The sequence below is a fragment of the Aythya marila genome (assembly GCF_965140915.1).
Source record: "Aythya marila genome assembly, chromosome: 7".
Classification (NCBI taxonomy): Eukaryota; Metazoa; Chordata; class Aves; order Anseriformes; family Anatidae; genus Aythya; species Aythya marila.
The window spans coordinates 13,047,278-13,072,400 of NC_139048.1; the positions used below are offsets into that span (position 1 = coordinate 13,047,278).

Below are 25,123 nucleotides of genomic sequence, written 5' to 3' on the forward strand. Positions count from 1 at the left end.
TGAGCTGCCTGTTTTCCTGGCATGCCATATCACACAACCTGTGAGCTCACACACTCTGCTTTTCTTGCACAGGCTGACAGCAATGCCTACAGGTTGTCAGCTAGGGCATACTTCCCAGCAGCAAGCTGTGCTTAAACTGGGCTCCTCCAGTGCACAGAATTACCCACAGCTCTTTCATTTACCCTGCTGACAACTGTAGAGACAATAATAGCCCCAGTAATCATAAAGTAATAATACCTCAAAGGGATCTTGGTTTCTACTGCAACGCTTATTTACGTGTTCTATTATGTAACTAATCCATCCACACACAAAAAAATAAATACCAGCACTGCAGCTGTGCTGTTAATTTAAGAAAAGCAGCAGCTGCTAACTAGACGTTGCAAGAAAGCAGCCTCCTCCCCCAGAAGGGCACTGAGCATGAGAATATGTACAGTACCCTGCTCTCCCTGGAGGTAAGCAGTAAAATAACTTGTTTCTAGATCCCAGTGGATTTGGGAATGAATTAGATGCATAATCATTCAGCCTTGCCAACAATGGGCATTCAGAGATGTAGAAGGGTTTGATCCTGGATAAGTCTGGTTTCGAGTTCAGAGTACCTACAATGAGTAAGTTTAGTCTTTTGAATTTGGGCACCCACTTGCCAGCATTTGCATTGGATAATCACCTGCCTGCATCTCCTGCTTTCCCCCTCACCTTCAGTTCTCCATCTATAAAATACGTGGATGATCACATACCCATCTTACCAGAGAGTTACAAGAACAAGGATAAAGGCACCAACACTATTGGTTATAAAACAGTCTCTACTTAAAAAACTGTCTTCAAAGTCATCAAGAGACACAGATTTGTAACATCCAGACAAAGCTGCAAACATTCATCACATCTTTTCCTTAGACTGTTTGATCTTTCAGTTTGGTTTGGTCATAGATCAATACTGTCCAGAAATCCACTGTCCATGGACATCCACAATGGAACTCCACACCTCTCAATTCCCACTTCACATGGAGAGCCAAGCCTCTCTGCTTTTACTTGTACTGTATTTAGGCGTCAGCAAGGGAACTCTTTGCCTCTACATACTCTAGCGCAGCTGTTTTAACAGCCAAGATAGTTTCTTCTGTGCCATATTTCTTCTCATAATCCAGGTAGCGTTTAAAGAAGAATTTCATCTTCTTCGGTGCCAGGTTCAGGTGTATGACCTTCTCAAAGATGTCCCTGCAAAAAATCAAAGTGATTCAGGTCACTGTGTTGGTGACAGCACTCAACACAAGCCCTGCACCTGCATTTGAACAAAGTGCAGACACTTAGGGGAGACATTCAATCAGCTGCTTGAAAGATTCATGAGAACTGGTGAAAACCTTAAGGTAGAAGCCTTCTGTTTGCTTGCAGAACTCTAACATCACCGGTCAGCTTAAGCTATGATCCAGTCATTGTATTTGACCCTACATTCATATAGTGGCCACAGCTGGATCTATAGTGTAGGAAATAGAACTTCCTTCTGTCAACTCTTGTCAAAAAGTGACCATTCTCCTCAGTTTTATGTTACAAAACATGGAAGGGATGAACCTCAGTGCAAGTCCTCTAGTTTTTGTCATGCACTCCTTACAAATCAATCCTCCTATGCCTTGTAGATCTCCTTGCAATCACCCCAGGCCTGGGGAAGGCAAGCCTTTCCACACGCCCCAGTTTTCTTTCTCTAGGTGATACAAATCCACCTTTGCTCTGGGAGGCCCTCAACATCACCATGCTGCAAAGCACCTCTACTCTTTTAAAATATAACTCTAAACACCACACTCTGCCCGTCCCCAGCCTGCTGTAGCACAACTCACCGCACTTCCTTCTGGCTGCCATGTTTGATCATGATGTCCATGTAGATAGACCAGATGTCTGTCCGCTTGGGGTAGCTGTTGAGGGTGCTATCAAAGAGGGCTTTGGCATGCTCTGTGTCCCCAAAACGGAACTCCAGTTGTGCAAACCTTGAAATAACATCCACATCTGGAACAAGCAATGACATGTTAGAGGATCACAGCAGCCCTCTTCCCTATGACGAGGCACAAATGAGTTATAATTATGCAGAACAGGCAAGCACAGAGACAGCACCAATCTCTACCCAGAGACAAATGACTTGTAAAGCAGTTCTGGTCCAAGGTGGAAGATCACAGTGGAGGAAGGGTCACAGTTCACTTCCCATTTCAGCTCTCCGTGGATGACAGAAGTTTCTATGTATATTCAAATTAATCTTGATGTCTGCAAGACTCAAAAGTTCTCTTGGCTTTGGTTGCTTTATGTTATACATATATCCTTGATATCCAGGTTGACATTTTCCCTCCCCTTACAGTGAAGGGCACCACGTTCAGCACCCACTGGCTGCAGTTTTCACTTATTACACTATCACAGAGACATTGCAAAGCAGTATTGGAAATATTGCTCAGCAATATTGCAAAAATACTGGAGACCCATCAACGCATAGTCCAAATTATGGATATGGAAGAGTGCTTACGTTCTTTAGTGGGCAGAGCCTTGAGAGCACGTTCCAAAAGCCTGTGTGTAGCCTCAGTCTGGCCTTGCTTCAGGAGGAAAGAGGCGTATTTCAGCCACACTGATTTCTCCTGACGGAAACGCCTCAGCATTGTGTGGTACAATTCTTCTGCTTGCTGGAAGGACAAAGTTGGATTAGATCACACAGATTCATAATAAAGCCTTGCAGCTCTAAAACTCGTGCTCCCAACCCAGGCATCTCCGAACATCTGTGAGAGGCAAGTATCAGTAGTTCCTTTTCTGCCACCAACCATAACTGTTAATCCCTGTTAGGAACAGGATGGGCCTAATGCCTGGCACCTGGAAGCTTACACAGCCAGGACTGGTAGCTTAATGGCGTGACTGAATGGGATACTTGCCTGGGACCTGCTTGCACTATCTTACCTTGTACTTCTCAGAATTGGCATAGATGTCACACAAATGCTGGAAGACTTTCAGAGGCTCGTTGTATTGAACAGCTCTCTCAAAGACCTTCATCAGTGTCTCCTCAGTACCATACATGTTCTCTAAGTTCAACAGAGCAACCCAGACGTTCAGCTTCTCTTGTTCTTCCCTTGAAGCAGACAAACAAGAACATTTAGGCTTTTACCAGCCTTCATCAGCTTTTTGCAAACCACCTAAAGACTCGCTGACTTGTAGCCTGTTACTGAGACAAGGGAGGGGAGCATACCCCTTCACTGAAACAGCACTCCTGGAACAGAGCACACCAGTTGACACTAGAACTTTTGATCACTGTTGTTTATAATTAAAAACCACAAAGGTGATTCAGGAAAGCACAATATACTTAATCATGCTGCGGAGATGCTTTAATACCCAGGGGTGTAGCCCTATGAAAAGGGCAACGACAGCTTCACAGTTTATTTCATGTTTTCATTTAAGGACATTACTGACAGTGCTTTGCTCTTCCCAACCCTTCCAACTGCTCAGAGGTAAGCCCATGTGCTCAGTGATACCCTGGGGAGTTACTGTGACCACAAGCTGCAGCAAGCCAGCTGCAGGCCAAGTGTGGTGACTCAAGCCAGACCTTCAAAGGGCCAGCTCACAATTGCCACCATTTAATCCTTTTGAGCTCACTTAGACTTTTCCACTTCACATGCACATGCACCAACGGTGCTACCAAGATTCTTCTCCCATCACCATGAACCCACCATTATCCTGTGGGGCAAAGAAAGGCAGAACCCCATTCTTACCTGAAGCAAATTGTTTTAAGCGCTCTCTCTGCCACAGCTCTGGCCTTCTCAATCTCAGTAGCCTGGAGGTGGAAAGCCATGTACTGCAGCCAGAGGATGGAGCTGTCAGGACTGCTCAGCACCAGGCGGTCAAAATCATCTGCTGACTGGGGCTGACGGCTAGGATCCATCAGAGCTGCCTCTAATTTGCAAAGCTCTTTCTCCTTTTTCTGCTTCTCCAGCTCCTTCTCCTTCTTTGTTTGTTTCTTCGGCTAAAAGAGCAAGAACAGAGGATTGGGGAAGAGGAGACACTTCATGTGACAACAGGCAGAGTCTGCACATGTACAGTTCATACCTCCAAAAGGAAGAGCACTACAGGAAATCTGGTTTCATTACCAAGATACATTGAGAGTCAAAAGTACTTCGTTAGCCTTGCATCCCAACTGCAGTATTCACACTTCACAACCACCCACGCTTTTATTCTTCCATCTAAACCCTTTATTTAGGCCAGTGTTCACCACTCCCTTACACTCTAGAGAACCACAATACATAGGGAGAAACTGTGCAAGACTAGGGTACGTTGCTGGATCACTAGGGTGACTGGTGTCTAGACTGAGAATAGAAAATGGCAGAGTTCTCTACACAAGGCAGCTATCCCCTGGGCAAAGCACTGGCCATACACAGCCTCTACAGAGTTGAGTTTTGCGGGAGAAGGGAAATCCTGAAAAGCAGACAGAGCATTTCATGAGTTCATTTCCAGTTTTGTTGGATTGCTCACACCAGAACAATTCTAAACAAACAAAAAAAAAGTTAAAAATCACAGTACAGAAGAATATTTTTGGTGCTTTTTCTAGGAAAGCTGTAATTTGAAAATGTTTTTCCATCTCCACGCTTTTCTGAATATATTCCAAATTTAAAGGAAAGTAAAAAACAGATGAAATCAAATACAAATATTTTAATTTCATGGAAGTGTTTGACCCTACATACTTGTTTTTATTTTGTAGTATGCCAACAGGAGAAACCCTGTTTTGATGCAGCCATACTAAAATAAGGCCTTTTCTCTTCTGCTTCAAAGATTATCTGCTGCTAAACCCCGGGGTCAGAGTAGTTAAGGAAGCTCTGTATTAGCTGTCAGGGATAGTCCCTTGGGTTAAGAGGCTTTGCTATAGGGCAGACAGACATGCAAATACCAAGACAACACATTATGGCCACCATGTGGCGGCTTCTATGCAGGCAGTACTAGTACACGGACGGCACCTTCGACTGTGGATTCTCCTCCTCCTCCTCACTCTCCGAGCTTTCTTCCTTCTGATTCAGTACAGCCATATCCACCGCTTTCATGTCCTCATCCCAGGTGAAGCCTGTGGATACCTGCAGCCTGGGAGCTTCACCGCGTTTCCTTATCTGCTTGGAGGAAAGGTTTTAAATCTGATTATTTTTATTTATTTATTTATTTTAAACAGAGACCAGACACAGATGCTGTTTGTTTGAGACTTCTCTTCAGACAGTATTATTGACTTCTCATGCTTGCAAACAGCCCATCAGAAAACCATCAACTCTGGTCACCTTTGCTGTACCTCAAACCCTATCCACCTTGCACCATTCACAGCTGACAAACACCAGTCTGCATCACTCCTATCTGAGAGGATGATGCTTACTGTCATCCCAGCCAGAACTGATACATCTCAATAGGGCTGCGAAGTCATGTCCAACTCATGCTCTCCTCCAAGCTTCTCACCTTAGATTTATTTTCAGCTGCCTCTTCCTCCTGGTCACCATCCTCCTCTTCCCGGTAATATACCTCAATTCCACTGTCATTTTCATCTGTTGGACAGACCTTTCTTTTTTTTGGCTTTGCCTCCTGCAACAAGAGGAAACAAGTCCAGAGTGAAGGGCAACAGCTGCGATAAGTCTTTAAAACAGTTCTGAATGCACACTATGCTCTCATACAATGGACACAACAGAATAAACTCACTCTTACCTACATATGCTGGCAAGACCAACAGGACAGGTCACATAGGCAACACAGTCAGGCTGCTTATTCAGTTAATTCCAACCCAAAAGGATCAGTTTCTGAACTTGCTGATCTCCAATGTTATTTAATCTTTTTTCCTATTTGAATTCCTGTGCCTGATCCCAGGGGCTAGTTCCAGTCACTTACATTATTTAGACCAATCAAACCCTCCAGCAAGTCCTGAGTAATCACACCTGTACCTGCTCAATTTCAGAACTCTTTCTCCTCCGTTTTGTCTTCAGTTTACGCTCTTCTCTTTTTTCCTTGTCTTCTCTTTTCTCTTCTTCTCTTTTCTCTTCCTCTGCATTATAGCGTGGCAAGCCCAGGGATTCAGGCAAGACACTTGGCATCCCAGTGTCTTCAGGCAGGAGAGACAGCTCAACGTGATTTTCTTTTTTATTTACACTTCAGTTCGTTGCCAGGAACAGTGAGAAAAAGAGAACCAAAATAAATAAATAAGTAGAAAGATAAATAAAAATAAAGAGCCTTTACAATGACTGCAAGTACATGAACTGGTTTCAAAAATTCTTCCTACCATTTACCATTACCCTCTTTCCATCCCCACCTCTCCCCCTCATCTCCCTTCTAACTGATTACCCCTTTTCAAGAACCTCGGACTTACCCAAGGACCTTGGCAGTGAGAAACTTTCCTTCAGGCAGGTATTTCTCATATAAGGAGTGTTTCTGTACATAGTAAATGGAAACGTTCTGGAACAGGATTCGGCCCTGAAGAGATGCAGACAAGCTGAAAAGAGGAAAAAAAAAAAAAAAAAATAGTAGGCCATAGCAGAGGAAGAGAAAAAAATCACAATGATGGTATCTGTGGCACCATCAGTTCTACACAGGCACAAAATCTTTCCCATACTTTAGTTTCCCAGGCTCAAGAAAGAAGCAATGACATTTTGATTCCCAGGATGAAATCCATTTTGCAACACAGAACTACACCAGACACTCCCCTAAACAAAATCCCAGAATTCTATATCCAAAGTTTGCCAGGATCCCTTATTTCGCGGTATAATTTTTGTTACTCACCCAAAGAATACACCTGATGGAGTGACTGATTTGACGTAGCCTCTTACTAGCTGGCCTTTTTTAACATCCTTAGTAGACGTTATTTCAGGATCCTCCACTTTGCTGCTGTTCCTTGGGTTTAGTCTAAAGGAAAAGAGAGGTTAGAAAGTAAAGCACTCATTCACCAAGGGATACCACATTCTGCTCTGGATATTAAAAAAAATAAATCAGTATTAACAGCAGCCCCCATTTGTTTCTAAGATACTTCATTCCAACATGATTTATGCATTTTTGTTGTATAGAGCAGACAATACATGAGGCTGTTTTAAAGGACATTTAAGACAGTCTGCTTTTTACTCAAAACGGTCCAAATTCAGCTGAACACTGAAAATAAAGTGTTTGAATTGCAAACTCACTGCAGGAGCTTTGTTTCTTCACAAACAACAAGAAGAAATGCTGTCAAATCAAGTTGAGAAATGATGCAAAACAAAAATTCTATCTGAAAACTCTTGATCAGCTCTACATTAAGTGTCAGGCTTTCCAGACTTGTTGATGCACTAGAAAAATAATTCTTGTAGGAACAAGTCTTATCATTTAAAGATAAAAAATAAAATAAAATAAAATCTAGTCCTTGTCTTTTGAACACTTTACAATGAACAGTGAAATCCAGTAGCATTTGGACAATCTTTTTCATCACAGACAGTCTGGAAATTGACAGTCTGGAGGGAAGACACCTACCTGGATTGCCGAAGAGATAACTGGATTTTGCCATTCTCGTTGGCGAGGATGTAACACCTGCATGGCAGAGTAAGGGGGTTAAATAGAAAGCTTTTATACCTACTGAATAAAGCCACAAGTGGAAAACAGGTATTTTCACCAGCAGAACAAAGCTCTAGAGGAAACAAACCACACAAACCAGCTTGACAGAAAGGATCATAACACCAGGTAAAGGGCTTTTTGGAACAAGTCTACTTGTTGTACCTCTATTACAAGTACAAAAGAATTGGAGATTGCTACAGCCGAACAACTTGGTCTGTTGTACCCTCCAGCATTCCCATCAAGTCTGTGTAGTAGGGAAATGCAATTATGTGTACATTACACTTGTAAAGACAACTGACTTGCCAAATAGAACCACAGCAGAGCTGGGATAACTGATGTCTCTCAGTCCCAACAGCACCTTAGCTAAGAGAGTATTTTCTCTCAAAAGGCAGCCCAAGAAGGCAGCCAAAATAAGCATTCATACATGGAAAGTACAAGGCTGTTTCAGCCAAACGTTTAAAAAGGTTATAACCTTCTCTTCTAGGGGCAAAACAACAGTATGCATTAGCATTCATAAACCTCAGTTTCTTGAGATTGAAATACATTTGACCCAGAAAGTCAGTGTTACTTCATAGCCGCAGGCTGAACCTTACAGGTCTGACATCAGTGAAAAGACTGCCACCAGAGAGGGATCTATTTCTACGCCTTGCTACTCGAAGAAATGACAAGAAAGTTACTGACCTGACAACCTTACCAACTTTGAAGTCACTCAGAGGATTCTCTGTGTACTTATCACTCAGGTGAAAAATACTGACTTTGCCAGTCTTCCCACCTGGCAGCGTGATGGTCAAACCAACGTGAGGAATCATCTTTGCTATCACACCTACAGTGATGGTACCCTGCTGCAGTGACGGAATTCCTGGGAAAAAAAAAAAAAGAAAAAAAAAAAATCAAAGGAGGGAGAAGGCTTCATAACACCCCAAAAGCATGCAACCAAGGCAACAAAGATACTGAGCCAATGACGCTGATTTTGCTGATTTTAGTTACCTAGTCACATATCAAACCCACAAGCTTTTGGCAAGGTACAGTCTTTGTGTTGTTTACAGTAACATTTGCCTTGATAGCACAGAAGTCCCTTAATTGCACAGTTCTAAGATACAGGATAACTGACAAATGTTCTACCTTATGTTTGAGATCAGAAGGTAATGTATTCATAAAGGCTCAAAGAAAGACTTCAGTCTGAGACAGTAGGCAAGCAATTCTTTAGACTAAAGGTCTGAGCTCTATCACCTTACACACTGCTACACCTGGGTGAGTGTCCCAGGCATTAGTTCTGTCCTACAAGAGGTACAGCTTGGCTCTGGAGTGCAATAGCTTTCCTGGAGAGGTCAGTGCAGACTCTCCTCTAAGAAAAGGATCACATGCAGGCAGCTCCTGCTACACCTATAGTCGCTATAGGTATGACTACTTGTCACCATACCTATGAGTGACAAGAAGAGGTTTGTTTCGGTGACACCTGTTCCAGTCACTGTAGCAGACAAGGCTTGTCCATTTTTGAAGTTCTTTTCTGGATGTTTTAAGACCTGAAAGGAAAAACAGACCTCAGCTTATTACTAGGAAAAGGAGCATTGCACAACGCTGACTGCTATACTCTCCCACAAAGCTTTACGCTTTCTAAATGTATCTTAGATGCGTACCCTTGACAGATAGCTCAGCCTTCCAACAATGGCTCTGTTATCCTGGACTGAACTAGCTCCAGGCACAGTATTTGCTTATCAGTGAAGGGCATGATGCCTAGAGCAGAGCACTAGGCTTGAGTTCACATGGATGTCAAAGTGTCTCTGGCCATTACTTGCAGCCACACGCATAGAAAAACGTGTGTAGTTTACCTATAATCACCTCTTACCTTGGTGCTCTGAGACAGCATCAGATGAGGGACTCTTCCTCGAATATCAGGGGTGACTTCTACCTCCAGCCAATTTTTGAGGACGTTGTACTGAGAAGACACAAGACAGACAAAAAGAAAAACAGTGTAAGACCTTGTGGAAAAAACTCTTCCTCAGTAGACTCACTAATTTTTAAGGCGAGAAATGATCGCTACAGCCTCTGCTCTTACACCAGGCAAAAACTGTGATTTCAGTTCTATTCTTGTGCGTATAATGCTTCTGTGATTCACAGGCGAGCACACAGAGGGGATCTACAATGCCCATATTTGGTGCACGTGGCATACATGATATCTCAAAGCCATTTTGCTAGAGCACAGGGTGGGAAGCCTGTTTGTTGACAGTAGATGTACATCTAAGAGTTTCCATCAGCTTGACCCTCTCAAGAATAGAAAATGCGCCTTTCCTCTATTCTCCCTATAAGAGGCTGCGCTTTGCATGGGCCACTCTCATGGTTAATGAAGAATTGGTAGTTTGTTTACAGGTTTAAGCTAAAGCCTGTGGGGTCACCTTCAATTGCTGTCTCCCCCAGCACACATTTTAGGAATCCTCTGACCTCACCTTCTTCACAAAACAGGTGACTGTCTGTCCAACACTGTAGAGTCCAGGTTTCTTGAGGGTGCCATCTTTCATTGTTTCAGCTTCCCCTTCTATTTCACTGTTTGCAATAGAAAGAAAGAGGACATCAATAAGAATATTTGGTCCTAGCAATACAGACAGAAATTAGAAACTGCAATGAGTTAATGCTACTGTGACAATGTGTTTGGGATATACATCCCCATCCCCTCCCCTGCTGCATCCTTCCACAGGGAATTAATCCTTCCCTGGGTTTAAGAAGGAATCCTGCCAACATGAAGGGACATTCCAGGGTCCAGACTGGCAGCACCTCAAGCTAAAAGGATATTCAAAGGAAGTCATGCGCTAGGAGAGCACCATGATCTAACCTGGATGTGAATACTACTATAAGGTAAAAAAAGGAACATGAGGCCTTGCTACACCTGCAACTCCTTGCTTATGGTCAGCTCCTTCATAAAAGGGAGGAACAAGGCAGAGAAGTTACATGAATACAAGGTCTGTGAAACATTTGCAAACAGCTCAGAGGCCAATGCTCACCTTGGTCGAATGCTGAGCTCCGGAATAGATCGTGTGAAGTGTGGATGGGTGATGGGCAGATACCTAAAGAACAGGAAGATGATCAAAGTTTCTTCTCATGACCTCACCAGCCCCCAGCCACATGTAATCCCTCTGCATTGACAAAAAACAGTGAAACTTCCCTAGAACTACCAAGCCTTCCTGTTTTAGCCCTTCCTAGCACTATTTCAGTGGTAATTTAGGTATCCAAAGTACTTCAGCGAATTGACTGTCTGGAGAGAGATTCCACTTGCATTTGAGGTTTCCACTGAACCATAAAAGACTGCAAGAAATACGTCTAATCTACCTACACTCCAGATAAATACACTGACATAAGTAGAGAGAGTTAATTCACCAAAACATGGATTTGGAATACAACAAAGGAGCAGATTTTCTCAAGGTCTCAACTACTCCAGCAATGGTAGCTGCAACAGCATCTGGTGACAGACATAACAGCCTAGATCATTTGAATTAAGTGACTGTGCAACTTCTCACATTTCCCAAAAAGCAGTATTATATGCTTATATTCCCACCTGTGAGTATTCACATCTCTGCCTCCAATGACCCGGGCAGTCACCTTCTGTCCAGCTTTCAGAGTGTGTGTTGGAAAAGAGTCTATGGGCACTTCATCCAGAATCCGGGATGCATGGATTGAACCTGTCAACTTGTCATCAATAGCAACTGTGACATGGGTTGGTTTGACGGATTTAACAGTACCAGTGACGATATCCCCCACAGAAAGAGAGTGTGTCACAGCAGCAGCAAGCATCTCTTCTAAAGTTGTCTCGGATTCTTTCCGGACCCTTACAAAAACATTCTTCTTTGCTGGGTCTTGTACTGCTAACACAACTCCATGTTCATTCACCTTCACCATTTTTAGGGTTACATAGATTGTCTGTCCCACCTTCAGTTTTTCTGAGTCGAAGCGGAAGGTATCATTGAAGTGAGAGGCTATGGGGATAGCTGCCAGCTGGCCTGTTTCCAGAGACACGATGGCAAACTCTTCTGCTATGTGCTGCACAATGGCAGAGTGCTGGGAGTTGTCTGTGAGTTGCTAGACAGAAAAGGAGAGAGTGACTTCCCTCAGCTGAGATTCTGATCCCCTTCCCTTTACCTCACAGAATGGCTTGAATTCGGAGGGACTTTTAAAAAACATCTAGTTCCAACCCCCCTGCCACAGACAAGGATGACATCCACTAGATCAGGTTGCTCAGGGACTCATCTAACCTGGTCTTGAACACCACCTCCACAGACAGGGCATCCACAACCTCTCTGGGCAACCTGTTCCAGTTTCTCACCACCCTCTGACTGAAGAATTTCCTCCTAATCTCTAATCTAAATCGCCCCTCTTTTAGTTTAAAAATATTCCTCCTTGTCCCATCATTATCTGATTGAGCAAAGAGTGGCTCTTGAACTTTTTTGTAAAACAACTTTAAGTACCGAGAGGCCATAAAGAGGTCTAAAGCTCTGAAGAAGGAAACAGCCCACTCCTTCAAAATTCACCCACCAGACTTTGACACGTGAACAGAAACACTCAGGTCTTAGAACTGAACACATACTTGCTTGGGTCTTTGCTTTAACAGTTCTTCTCGAAGAGAAACATACACCTTGGATGTGAGGGCATCCACATGAAGAACCAATCCCTTTGTCTTCTCACCGGGAGCAATACTTTTATCTACAGATGAGAACAAAGATTACGTCATGATGACAGTGAAGAATTTCGAGCTACTGAGCTAGTGGCACATGACAGATAAGTGGTTCAGGTTTAATTCTTAAGAACTGCAGTGGTAAAGAGACTGCTTAGTTGCTAATTTTAACTAAGTTACTTGAGCTAAGTTAGATGTATTATATATCTGGTATTAAGTTAAGAAGAGAACAGATTCTTCCAACGTTAATGGTAAGGAGGAAAAAAAAACGTTTTTTTATTTGGAAAAATGAGTCCCATACTTTTATGGAAGAACTAAATTGACTTTTACAAAAGATGCAGCTCTGAATAACACTGACAAGAGACTGACTAAACACAAATTCAAAGTAAGACAGGTTTTGCAAGAGATTACAACTTTTGTAGAAAAAAGCCTATTTGCTGCGGATGAAGCAAACACTCTTCTGAATGTAGAAATGCTGGGTTTCCACTCCTGCTGAACTTAACACTTGAGATTGGTTTAATTGATTTATTCATTATCTCTGCATGTGTTTGTTGGGTTCTGTGTAATAGGCCATTTCACTGCTTTAATCACTGAATCACAAAACACTGAAATTGCAGCCCTATTTTAAATTTACATCGATTTAGAAGAAAAATTAACAGCAATTTCATATGGAGAATAGTCCAAAGAACACACTTCCAGAGAAAGTAAAAAAAAGACAGTAAGCTGGGGCTTGTATGAGTATTTATCTCTATACTTTGTCTGTGTACATAGACAAAGACTTCAAAGCACTAACTAAATCTTACAAGATGCTTGAGATATGAGGCAGGATTAGGTCTGTATTACAAACTAGTTAACAGTGGCACAGGGAGGCTTAAGCAATGCATTCTAAATGATGCAAATGGATCAGCGAGACATCAGAAAACTGAACTACCTCTTTGAGCCTGTCCCTACTCTGAGCAGATTCCTCCCGTGTTGATTCCTCATCAGAATTAATTTCGTGATGGAGGTTTCACACTACAAGAGCAAAAGCCAAAGCATGTAGTCAAATAAAAGATGCCCTACCTCCCAAATGATAGCGAGTGGCTGTTACAGTCAAGCCTTTCACACAGCTGCCACTGAACAGTGCTGAGCCATCCTCCTTCACATCCTGCACAACCAGCTGCAGCTCCTTCCCAGGCATCAATTCACAAAGGCTTCGGGCTATGCCAGACTCTTTTAGAAAAAGGGAAGAGGTTTGACAAGTTAGTTTTACCCGTGCCATTTCTTAGCATAATAAAGTTTTCATGTTCTCTTGGGAAAATGTGAACAAGCATTCACATCCACATCTATCAAGGAAAACACAGTTTAGGCCCCTGAATCTGTAAAGATACAAAGAAGTTCTATGACTTAATCTAAGAAGAAACACTTGTGACTGGGTAACTGTTATACTGGAAAACATTCTCTCTAGGAAGAGTAGCACACAGCACTGAATATAGTAAAAGGTGAAAGCAAACAGGAATTAATACTAAAAAACACAAAAAAGATCCATCACTTCACAATCATAGGAAACAAAACATGAAACATTACTGCATATAGGGACCCTAAAAAGGCAGTCAGAATTTGATTTTAAAAAAGTGAGATATCCAGTATTCCCAATAGTAATAAAACTCCATTTTAGAAAACATTTGCTGAAGGACTTCTTCAGCAAACCTGTAATACAAGTAGAAAAATCCATTTGCACAAACTCATATGAGTACTAGGTTTGGGCTGTCACAAAATTCAAGTGCCAGCATAGTTATCCTAGTGCTGAAGCTAGTTGAGGCAACACTATAGCTTCCAGTTGAGCAGATCCTAGCTAAGACTCAGAACAGTTTAAAAAACCTCTCCGTGAAAAAAATCAGGCATTCCATGCACCTATATCAGTAATAAAAAAAAAAAAAAGTTAATGATTACAGTGTGCACAAACATGGATTTCTACATCATAAGAATAGTAGGAACAGTTCTTAATTATCCATTAGAAAGAATGCTAGGGTCCTTCACTGCCAGTTAAAATGTTAGATGAAGTTAGAAATGTTACTGCCTCAGTTTCTTAACTTTTAGACTGGTTCATAAAGCAATTACAAATATTCACACTGAAAAATGGTCTCCTGCAGAAAGGCTTTGGTCCACAGACCATCTAATCTCACCCTGACCTCTCTCATTTTTAACTTCACTGATATTTTTTTCACTGATATTACTTTTAATTCTTTAAGTTTTAACCTCAAACCAATGCCAGAGACCTAGCAGACTTCAGTGAGAAGAGCAGATGCTTTGGCTACTTCCAGCTGTAGTTCCAAAAAGCCTTCTTGTCAATAGCAGACACTGCACACACATCCTTTTACTAATAAACTGTTCTTGAAAGCCAAGTGTCTGCTTGAACTGAGCTCTCTTTCATTTAAAAGGAAAACAGTTGTCCCTTTTTGTACCTCTGGAAACCCATTTTTGGGATATGATCGCTTTTGGCAGAACATGTGCAATCTTTTACCTCTTCTTTTCAACAAGTTCCTGATTTCCTTCACCTCCTTGAAATATTGATTCAGTAGGGAAAAGCTCTCTGCAGCTGGATTGCCTGAGCTGCACTCTGACACCTTCAGATTAAGGAGCACGCGCTGCTTCTCCTCATCAGTGCTCATCACCTTCGCGATCACAGTCTGTCCCACCACAAAATGGTCCTTGGTGTCTGTCACAAACTTGTCACTCATGCTCTGTGCAGAGAAAACAAAGGGGTAAGGATTGTTGAGCACAGATGCTAATTATCAGCCACCTGCAGGGCTCTTGAGAAGGGTTTTCATGAAAACACAAGAAATTAACCAAATTAAGAGAAAGCTGTCAATTAAAATGAATTACTGAAGTCACATGAAACGTCACATGAAATCCCTGATTAAATGAAGTCCTTTTCTTCACTTTGGAAGTGAATAAAGACACATGATTAAAAGTGTTTTTATCCCACTGAGGGAAGCTGTATAAATGCAGGACCCCCCCAACACTACTGTTCCCACCAACCCTGCTTAAAAAACATTTCAACCTTTTTTTGCTGATTATACATGCTGTTTTCCAAAGACAAGTGAATGCATGACTTACCACTTTGGGTGCCAGTCCTGTCACACCAAAAGGGAACTCCACAAACACTCCAAAGTGCATAACATTCCTCACGTAACCAGTCAACAGCATCCCAGGCTGGATTTCAGAGAAATTTCTCACAACTTGCTCCTCCTGTACAGCAGAAATCACCGCAGACTTCCTGCACAGTATCTGAACAAACAGTTAGGAAAACTGGGAAAAGACGAATGAAAGGAGCCTGATACCAATCAAATCTCTTGGTGCTACTAGCTATTGATCTACAGCACTTTTGGAAGGTTAGGCAGTAATCCTACAATTTCAGTTACAATCTTGCTGCCCCTACACTAAAATTTAGCAATCAATGTCTCTTAAGCTCCTCAGCATTAAAGATGTATGTTTCACACCAGCTGAAGTGAAATTTTCTTAATATTTCAGTTCTGCCTTTCTGCTATAAGGGGAGCATTTTTTTTGCTATGGTTGTGATGTGATCAACACTGATGCCCAGAAGCTGGTTGGGAAGCTCAGTGATTTCACAACCAAGTGCTGGTCTTAGTGGAATGCTAAGCAGCAGCCGAGCTTCACTTAACACAAACAAATTATAATGACTCTCTGAAACACAGATAACGTGACAGACACTTACACTCCAACACATTAACTAGTTTGTTGCAGAGACTCTGGATTCCTGACACACACTTCTTTCCTTTCCCCCACCCCTTTCTTCTCTTCCACCTTCTACATTTGACTGGTGGAGATGCCAAAGGATACAATACGGTCCCCCTTGTCGCTTAGGCACATAACTCTGGGCAAGACATCTCCCTCTTGAAGACAATGCCACAGGAGCTTGCAGTTAGCAACAAAGTCAGAGAGGTACACTGTGGGAAGAGAGGCTATCACATTGCCTTCATCTTCTAAGATAGAAACCTCTAGCCCATTCTCTTTCTTCTTCAAGACTTTCACATCAACCATCTGGAAAAACAAAAAAATAAGATGGTATAAAACCCAAAGTGCCTTTCAAGAATGCACAGGTTACCAAATGCTGTGCTCCAGGGGCTCTGACACAGCCTCCCAGCTATATAAGGAAAAATCTGATGAAAATAGGGCTTAGCCTCAGAAGCATGCAAACACAGTAAAATAAGAGTAATTCTCAGCTCCTAGAGAAGCCAAATGCTAGAAACATTCTTTTGGTTATAACTTTCAATTTGAAGGCTGAAGGGTGCAGGGTGTTGGAAACTGTTCATTCCAAAGACAAGAAGGAAGGAAAGGACATTTCAAAACATTTCACTGAAGTTATCTTTTTCCAGAGAGCATAAGCAGCTGCTTTTGGAATGAACACCACTCAGCAGCATCCAGAAGAAAGATCACCTTGGAATAGAAGCGTTAATTAGTAACTCCTATAAGACTGTCCTGGGACTCCTTTATCCTGACAACATAGATCTTGTTTTTGATCTGGCCACACAATAAGAAATGCACACTTAGAGCTAGTTCCTGACCTCCAACAGCTTTTCTTGAAGCAGAGATGCTCAAAGCAATACAAATTTTTTGGTAAAACAATTAGAAAGAGACAAAAAGAGGAACAGTCATTTAATTCAATACCTCTCCTATTTGATATTTCACTTCCTGTTTCTTCTTTGGAGTATGTTCACTTTTGCCCTCAGGTGCAGACATGCTTGATAACTTGAAGGACAGCAAGAGCCTTTCTTGCTCGGGCTCACACTTTAAAACCATTACTTTAACAACCTGAAACAAAAAAGATAAAACAAAAGTTTAAATAGGCCTCCTCAGTGTACTAACACCTACAAAATGAGATGGGAAAATGCACACACGAAAAAAAAAAAAAAAAAACACAGCTCTGAAATACTCAAAGAGCTGTCCCTTTCACATGCTCCATTTAAACAGATGAAACTATTACTTGAAGTGAAAGATGAATATCTCTTGATGCAGTTGACTCCTCAGGAGAAAATTCACATTAAAGCTGACTCAACTGCAGATTACTCTTTTACGTTCATTTACAAGGCATGGCATAGATACGTTAATTACCTGGCCTTCCTGGAAGACTTTATCAGGACAAGATATGGGCTCTGCGCTCAACTCATTCTTTGGTACCAAACCTTTGACATCATTGTAGAACTTCACAATGCAGCCAAATTCTCTTGCACACACCACAAAGCCATGTGTGATCAGACCCAGTTCTGCATCTTCGTATTTGGAGAGGATTGGAAGTTTTGATTGAATAAGAGTTTTCTTTAGAGTAAGGAATAGCTTCTTTTCTGCAGGATTGCACTCTAGCACCTACAAGAGTAGAGTACAAAAACGTTCAAAAAACGTATTTGCCACTGTCTAATCTATACAGCTGCTATTTTCTTATAGAACAAAATATGGCAATTTAAAGCAGCTGAAGACCCTTTCTGGCAGCTCTCACCCGACACTTGACTTCATCTCCTATGTTGTACTTCTTCTCAGGCTGCTTCAGGATTACATCAGCAAGATGCAAGGATGGCACAAGCCCTTTAATTCCATCAGTCACTTTCACCTGCATCCCAATAGGTTTCAGAGCCAACACTCTGCCCTAGAACCCAAGGGATAGAAAAGGATCAGTGCATTCCACAAGAACAGCAGACTGTGCATAGACAGGAAACTGCCAAGACACTGTACCACATCCCATCATGAAATTTGACAGTGCTCCATAAAATCTTAGTGTAACCCACACTACACCTAATTAATCTGACCTATTAACCGTTACATATTGTATAAGTTTATTTTACAACCCATCTTCCCTAAACGTAGGCTACTTCTGTAAATCCCACAAGGAAAGGTCTTCCTTCTCGCTTTCCCATCACTAGTCTGAATCAGAAGTTGAATACACATATCAAGCAGAAGAAATGCATATTAGCTAGATCAGTTCTTTAATTACTGCGTCATAGTGTCAGTCCCCCAGGAGCTCACCTGCACCACATCCCCTGTGTGAATATCCTGGTACTGCAGAAAACGAGCTCCGATAACTTGACTAGGAAAGAGACACAGTAAGAGACGACCAGTCAGTCAACTTGAAGAGAACCCAGGATAAGAGAAACAATCCCCTTTACACCGTGTCCCAAATACCCATTATCCCATGCATACCCAGCACTTTACAACACCAGATTTCTGTGTTTTAATGCCAGCAGCAATTCTGTGTTTTACTCCCAGCACAGCTCTCTGGACAAAGTTTAGGGAGGTTTATCAGGTTCCATTCCAGGTGACAGCCACTACGCATGGCTCCAAGAAAGGGGAACCCCATTGTCTTCACTACTTAAAGCTACAGATGGAAACACTAAGATAGAGGAGCAAAATGGACTGGGACTTGGAAGAACAACGTTCAGTTTCCTGTTCAGTCAATCTTCTGACATGATCTCAGTAAAATTCTTTCAGCCTCAGCCCACCAACCATACAGGTGGTGACCCTATGGCTAGGGTAGGATACATGAGGTATCTAGACAACCTGACATGAGACAATACAGATAGAGGCCAAAAAAAAAAAAAAAAAAAAAATGGCAAGTTCCAGTTCAGCAAAGCAATGTAGTATCTTCCATGCTGACCAAACCCCTCTAATTCATCGATCAATTTCTTAGAAGAGTCTATGGCACTTACTACTTCAGAGATAAAATACACATCTCATCCATCAGGCTGTAGTCAATGATACGACATTTATGTTTACATCCTGCCTTAAATGCTGCAGGTTTAAAGGATTTTCTGTTTTTCGACAGATGTTTCAACTAGAAAAAAAAAACAAATAGCAATTTAGTGTCTGGAAAAGGAAGCACTTACAAATAAACTTAAGGAAGACCTTACACTGAAGTAGTAGCAGCTGACAAAAATATTTTTTTCTAACATACTCTTTGTGCAACAGGTTCCATCAGTCCTTGAACAATTCAGCTACGCTCCAACCCAAATAGGAGAGGCTAGATTTAGTCAACATCTTACAGATTTTGTTGTTTTAGTCTCACAAAGAACATTAAAGGGAGAAAGTAAAACCTTGTCCTACCTTTCTTTCCCAAGAAGCTGGTATCTATGAAGGAGTTCCCTCCCTGCCCTGGTACTTACCCGTGCGAATGCATGAGTGCCATCATCAAGCTCAAAGATGGCACCAAACTGCTTGTAGAAAGCCTTCACCGTTGACTCCTCCACCACTGCTCCTATGCGATCATTGGAGAGTTGGTTTGGGGATCCTCCAGGATTGAGGAACGACTGCCGCAGAGTGAGCCGCACCACCTTGGTGGTGGGATGAACAGAGAGGATACAGGCTTTCACCTAGGAGAAGGTAATGTTTGTTAAATACCAGTTCACATACAAAACAGAAGAAAGTCATACAATTCATGGCTTTTTTAGACCTGCTTGATGCCTGAACTCTGCTCACAGGAACACTTTCCCATATTGCTACCAAAACAATCATCTCAGTTTTTACAGCTTACAGATCAAGAGGTTTTTGCTTCCATCTGTTTATGGGCTAGTTTGGTATCAATGCAATGAGGGAAACAACTGCACAAGTCATTTGCCACCATCTGCAAGTCTCTCACGCTTCGAAAACAAGTCTTCCATTACCCCTGGAATGGCTTTGCTTTTTACAGCTCTAAAGTAGCCATGATGGTAATTCAAATAAAGAAGACAACTATCATCACTAAGATTTCAGAGATGATTCCACTGAAAAATATCCATTATCTTCTCCAGCAGCATTTTGGGGAAGGATGTTGTAAGCAACATACCAATTCTATTTGTGTTTCACTTTCTCCTTACCACTTGATTTGGAGAATAGTTCATGGATTTATCTGGGTCCACGTGCATGAAATCCACAATGCCAGTGAAGGAAGACAGAAAGGTCAGACTGATCCCCAGTGGATCTACCTAGAGAGGGGAAGGAAATTACACACAAAGATGTCAAGAAAAAAGAAAAATAAGTTGATTGGTTTTCACGTAGCTCAGGAAGTGAGTGCAGTTCACACACTTCACAAAAAGCCACTGTAAGTGCTAAACAACAAGCACATCAAAATAGACAGGAAAACTCCTAACAACTTTGTTTTCTGTACTGATTTGTAAAAGTAATCCTTTATTTTTTCGCTAATATCACATTTATTCTGAAGACTACTGCTACGGTGTTGAATACTAGGCAAAGACCATAGAAGCATAAAATGGAATCTGTTCTGCTCTAAGGTTCATCACCATCTCCAGGCTGAAGCCTTTACACTCATAGCATCAGAACCATAGCAAAGATCAGACCTTAGGTGGACCCAGTGGGAGTGTCTAGCTGAAAAAAGCGCTTGCCTTTCTCATGGAATTGAGCCCAAACTAAGTTTTCCAGGGTACAAAACCTCCATCTTCATCTATCTTCAGGAAAGCTCAAAAACTAAAGAGAACACCAGCAAAAACAGAGCTTACCTTCTGCACTTTAGCTTTCACCACCAGCCCTGGCAGTAAATTAGAGAGTGTCCAGTTCTGTTGCTCTGTTGCAAGGGATGCAGCAACCTCTGATCGATCAACAGACAAACGGACAATTCTTCCCTCATTCTTTACTTGCTCGATGACACAGTTCAGGTTCTGACCTATTTTCAAGTCAGGCCCTACAAACACAAGCCACAGCATAAAAACCCCTCCAGGAACACTAAGGGATTGTCTTTTGCCTACAGTTTTCTCCAAAGCTTTTTCAGAGCTGCTATTGTTAAGAAGTTTGAACTCCTTTCAGTCAAAGTCTATTGCCAGCAAAAATGGGTGGGCTTGGAGCAGAAACACGGTCTGGCAGAAAACAGGTTGACATGTAACAGTTTGCTGCCCACCAGCCAAAAACCTGCTGTTTTCAACAACTCAAAGACTCCACCATAATACTGAGGTGCACTAACAAGACAGCTATAACAGGCTTTAATCTCTGCAATTCTCTACAACCATTTTAACCCCAGAAGCTCCTCTTGTACTACTACTTACCTCTCTTGACTGCTTTGATGTAATTTTGGGCTTTCTGACGAGGCAGAAAAGCATGAGTCCCATTGACTCCGATATCAATGAGGTAGCCATGGTCTTCTGCACTAGACACAAAGCCTGAGAGCAGCTGTTGGGAGGAAAGCACTGCAGTTCAGTAATGTGAAGAAACAGCTGAGTCTGCACAGAATACACATCTAGCGAGATGTTTACCACCCGTGTACTCACTTGGTACAGAGAACAGAATTTTGGAGAGGAGAAAGAACACAACATTCCTTCCTACTTGCAAGCTCATCTGACAGCAAGGTCTCAACTGTACCCCTGTCTAGCTATGCATGTACAGAGTTAATAAACCCATTGGTTAAAAAAAAGAAAAAAAAAAGAGGGATAAAAAATAACAGGTGCTCTAATTGCAGGCACATACCTGCAACCATAAAGCTGGAAACAAACGACAAAGCACCTCTGCAAGACAGGTTAGTAAATACTACTGTCTGCATAAATAACAAAGAATCCTATGTGGAAAGAAGTAATAAAATAATTTTTCCAAATTCAAACGGAATCAGGTGAATGGATTTCATGGGTGACACCCTTCAGGCCAGTAGCCAAGAACCAATATTGCCCTCTCCTCCCAGGTCTATTCCACTGGTAGCAGCAGCTCCGTGTTCTGCTCTGATACCATGCAAGGACAAACCGAAGCATTACCCCCCCCCGCCATGCACTGTTCAAGAGGCACCTCCAAAGCCTAGAGAGGCTGCAGCAGACCCAGAACTTACCATGCCTGATGTTAGTGCTGAAGCATTCAGACCCCTATTGACATTTTTGGGGTTGATTGATAACTTGATACTCCGACGTCCATCAGCACTTTTCTCAACACTGGTCACAATGCATCTGACCAGCATCCCTGGAGAATACATATCCAAGAGAGAATGCAAGTCCTGCAAGATGATCATAACAGTAAGAATGCATACAAATCCAACAAAATTACATAATACAAGAAGGCCAGAATTTGTTACTGAAGTAGCTTTAGAAACCAAAATCCTATAGGAAAACACTTGCTCTCTACCAAGACTACAATAAAAGGCAGGAAATACCACAAACATCAAAATCTCAATATAGAGGCAGGGATGAACCCTCACATTAGCAAGTCTGGTAAGCTTTGCTTAAAAAAGGAATCCTATGCAGGATGGAGTTAGAAGGTTGCAGCTCAGCACCAAGCCAGAGACCCTCACCTCACCACCCTCTTTAGCACAGGAAAACATCACCACTGAAAGGCTAGCACCTTGCATGTCCCACATGCCACAACTTCAGAAAATTTATGGAGCGCTGAGAGCAGAGACATGGTGACATTTTACCCCATCCTCTTTCTTTTCAGCGATCAGCAATATCAGGAAATAGCAAAGGCTGTTTTGGAAAGTTGGGTCCACAGTCAGCCTACATTAGCTTTATGCAGCAATGCATTGCATGCAGAAACACAACGAAATTGTAAGGACCACACTATTCACCAAGTCCTCTGAAAGGCATTTGCATCCTCAGATCATCTTCTGAACACTTTGATAACTTCCTCCCTTAACCACATACAGCCAAGGGTCAGTATTTAGCTACAGCAGCAAAAAGTACAAATCTCTCCAACCTCAACATGCTGTCTATGAACTTCATGAACTATTTAACCAAGACTAAGCCATCATAGATAATCAAACTGAAGTCAGCCAGTGAGACACCAGGAACCAAGGTCCTAAGCAAGGTCTCAGTGTTGATTCTGGGGTATTATTAATACTTCCCGGACACAAATCACAGCCCTGACCCGAAGTCTCACCTCCAGGACTTCCCCTTGGGCCACCTGCTTGCTCAGCATTTTGCTGTAGGCATCGCTGATCTGTGTGACTGGCACAAATCCTGTAAGTCCATTGGGCAAGCTGATGACGAGCTCAAAGTCACTGACCTCTTTGATGCAACCAAGTAGCAGCATCCCCTCACAAAGGTGCTGGGAAAACAAAAATAGTACACAGTGGGTATCTTGGCAAGTCAGTGAATAGCAGTGCGGTAGACACATTTCTGTCCTGAACTACTGTTGTATTTTACAGATTTAATGAGGGAAAGCATGTTTTTTTAACAAGTCTAAGAGAGAAGAGATGCACAGAATAGAACATTTATCCACAAACCTCAAATGTGAGTGGTTCAATATTCATAGGCTTGTCTTTAGCACCAGCTTTTCTGTCTGCCTTGAACTTTTTCCGCTTTCCGAGATCCTCCTGATTCCTTTTTCTTTTCTGGGATTGTTCTTCATGGCGAACCTAATTTAGATTATAAGCAGAGACGAAAACAACAAAAGTAGAGAAAATGAACACTGTGGTAAGGCAAGACTCCACTGCCAGGAATAATGTTAGAGGAAAATGCTAGATCAGAGAAAAGAGGAAATGAGCTTGCTGATACATCTAAATAAAAGTCCTCCAAAATATCTCCTTTTGGGCTGAGATTGTGAATTTTGGGAGCAGAAAGAAGTGGCAAAAGTGAACTGCACCACACTTCACTGCACAGAAGGAGAAAGACCAAACTTACTCTATATCTACTGTCTCTTCCAATCCAAACTATTATATGATTCTTAGTACCTCAGGATCAGATGCTTGTGGAATATTTAAAAGCTAAATTCTGAACAATAATTTTGATTGAACTTTTTGTCATCCTATTCAACAAGTATCACACCTTTAGAATACTAGATGCAACAGGAATGCAGCAGTTATCTCTTTCTGGAAGTCCCTTTAGTCTACTATAGAACCAAGGGATAAGAAGGATCACAAGTCATTTTCAGAGCTCTGAGGAGAGTTAGTCAAGAACATGAAAACAACGTACGTCAAACAAGTTGTCCTGTTCTGTCGTTGGTTTGGGTGCTTTTCCCGTTTTCTCTGTGGGTTTTTTCTGGACGCCCCCTCGGGGGAAGTTTTCTTCTATGGATGCCATGCTTGCGCTTCTATAGGACAAAAGACAAAATAGAAGATAAACACATAGCTCTTAAATTTGTTCCTCACAAGCATGCTGAAGAGGTGTAAGTGTGAATTACCCAAAAACTAAGCAAGAAAACAGATGACTGCTTTTGAGTTAGTCAGTAAGGAAAAAAGAAGCCACTCAGGTGCGAATGTATTTAACATCTGACTATCATAGAAACATGGAATATCCGATGTTGAGTACACCAGAAGTATTGCAAGGGGCCACCTGAACACGTGCATCCCAAACACTTCTTACTTACCTCCCAATTCTACAAAACTGAAGCATCAAGCGTTTAAGATGCTTAGAAGCACCATTTTTAGAACAATATTCTTAGAAGAATGGTTAAAAGTATAAGAAAAAATGCTCTAACCATGTAAGTTTCCTGAACAGATCTTTGCTGCAATCAGCAGACGAGATACAACTACCAGCACGAGTCATCACATAGAAAGTTTGGATTTTAGCGATAAATAAGTTTGGATTTAAGCAGTAAATCTGGATTTAAGCGGGAAGTTTAGATTGCATTTTTTTTTATACCATGCTCAACGGTTAATATAATTTTAAGCACCTTTAGGACGAACTATAAGCTTACTTCAATACATATTTAATAAACGTACTTAACCTCACTGGATCTTAAGAAATAAAGATCGCTTTGCTTACTGTCCCGACTCACATTTTATTACTTTGCCCAACACCACCCTCACAAAAAATCATCATTACAGCACCGAGTACCCAAACTTAAAGCATTCCGCGAGACACGCAGACCCCCTTTAACCTCAAAATCGCGGAATAACACCACAACTCACCACAGCACGCTCCTTTAGAGCCCACACCGGGCGACCAGCACCGAGCCGTACCCGCACCTCTCCCTCACCTCCCGTCACCGGCGGCCGCCGCCATGCCCGCCTCCACCACACGCGTT

The 25,123-nt window shown here is 42.0% G+C and overlaps 1 protein-coding gene across 1 annotated transcript; it reads right to left on the minus strand.

Moving 5' to 3' along the window:
* Positions 1 to 806: 806 nt before the first annotated feature.
* PDCD11 (programmed cell death 11) lies at positions 807 to 25,121 on the minus strand. The gene is made up of 36 exons (XM_082764839.1): positions 25,008 to 25,121; positions 24,070 to 24,187; positions 23,382 to 23,513; positions 23,036 to 23,203; positions 21,996 to 22,157; positions 21,229 to 21,352; positions 20,689 to 20,870; positions 20,050 to 20,157; positions 19,360 to 19,566; positions 18,907 to 19,031; positions 18,227 to 18,287; positions 17,703 to 17,849; positions 17,321 to 17,572; positions 16,877 to 17,020; positions 16,049 to 16,249; positions 15,305 to 15,475; positions 14,709 to 14,928; positions 13,268 to 13,417; positions 12,119 to 12,234; positions 11,093 to 11,613; positions 10,542 to 10,604; positions 9,990 to 10,086; positions 9,392 to 9,481; positions 8,966 to 9,068; positions 8,227 to 8,404; positions 7,465 to 7,521; positions 6,748 to 6,870; positions 6,338 to 6,460; positions 5,916 to 6,120; positions 5,440 to 5,562; positions 4,959 to 5,105; positions 3,723 to 3,973; positions 2,917 to 3,085; positions 2,495 to 2,648; positions 1,824 to 1,989; positions 807 to 1,209 (listed from the first exon to the last, which is right to left on the minus strand). The coding sequence occupies exons 2-36, from the start codon at positions 24,175 to 24,177 to the stop codon at positions 1,038 to 1,040; spliced, it is 5,520 nt and encodes a 1,839-aa protein (XP_082620965.1). The 5' UTR covers positions 24,178 to 24,187; positions 25,008 to 25,121; the 3' UTR covers positions 807 to 1,037.
* Positions 25,122 to 25,123: the final 2 nt, after the last annotated feature.

Bases quoted from the DNA above. Each gene is read 5' to 3' on its own strand.
- PDCD11 (XM_082764839.1), bottom strand. From the start codon at position 24,177: ATGGCATCCATAGAAGAAAACTTCCCCCGAGGGGGCGTCCAGAAAAAA. The intron at 23,514-24,069 runs GTACGTTGTTTT...AATCTAAATTAG, and splicing joins AACAGGACAACTTGTTTGAC to GTTCGCCATGAAGAACAATC. The intron at 15,476-16,048 runs GTATCCTTTGGC...CTGTTTGTTCAG, and splicing joins GCGACAAGGGGGACCGTATT to ATACTGTGCAGGAAGTCTGC.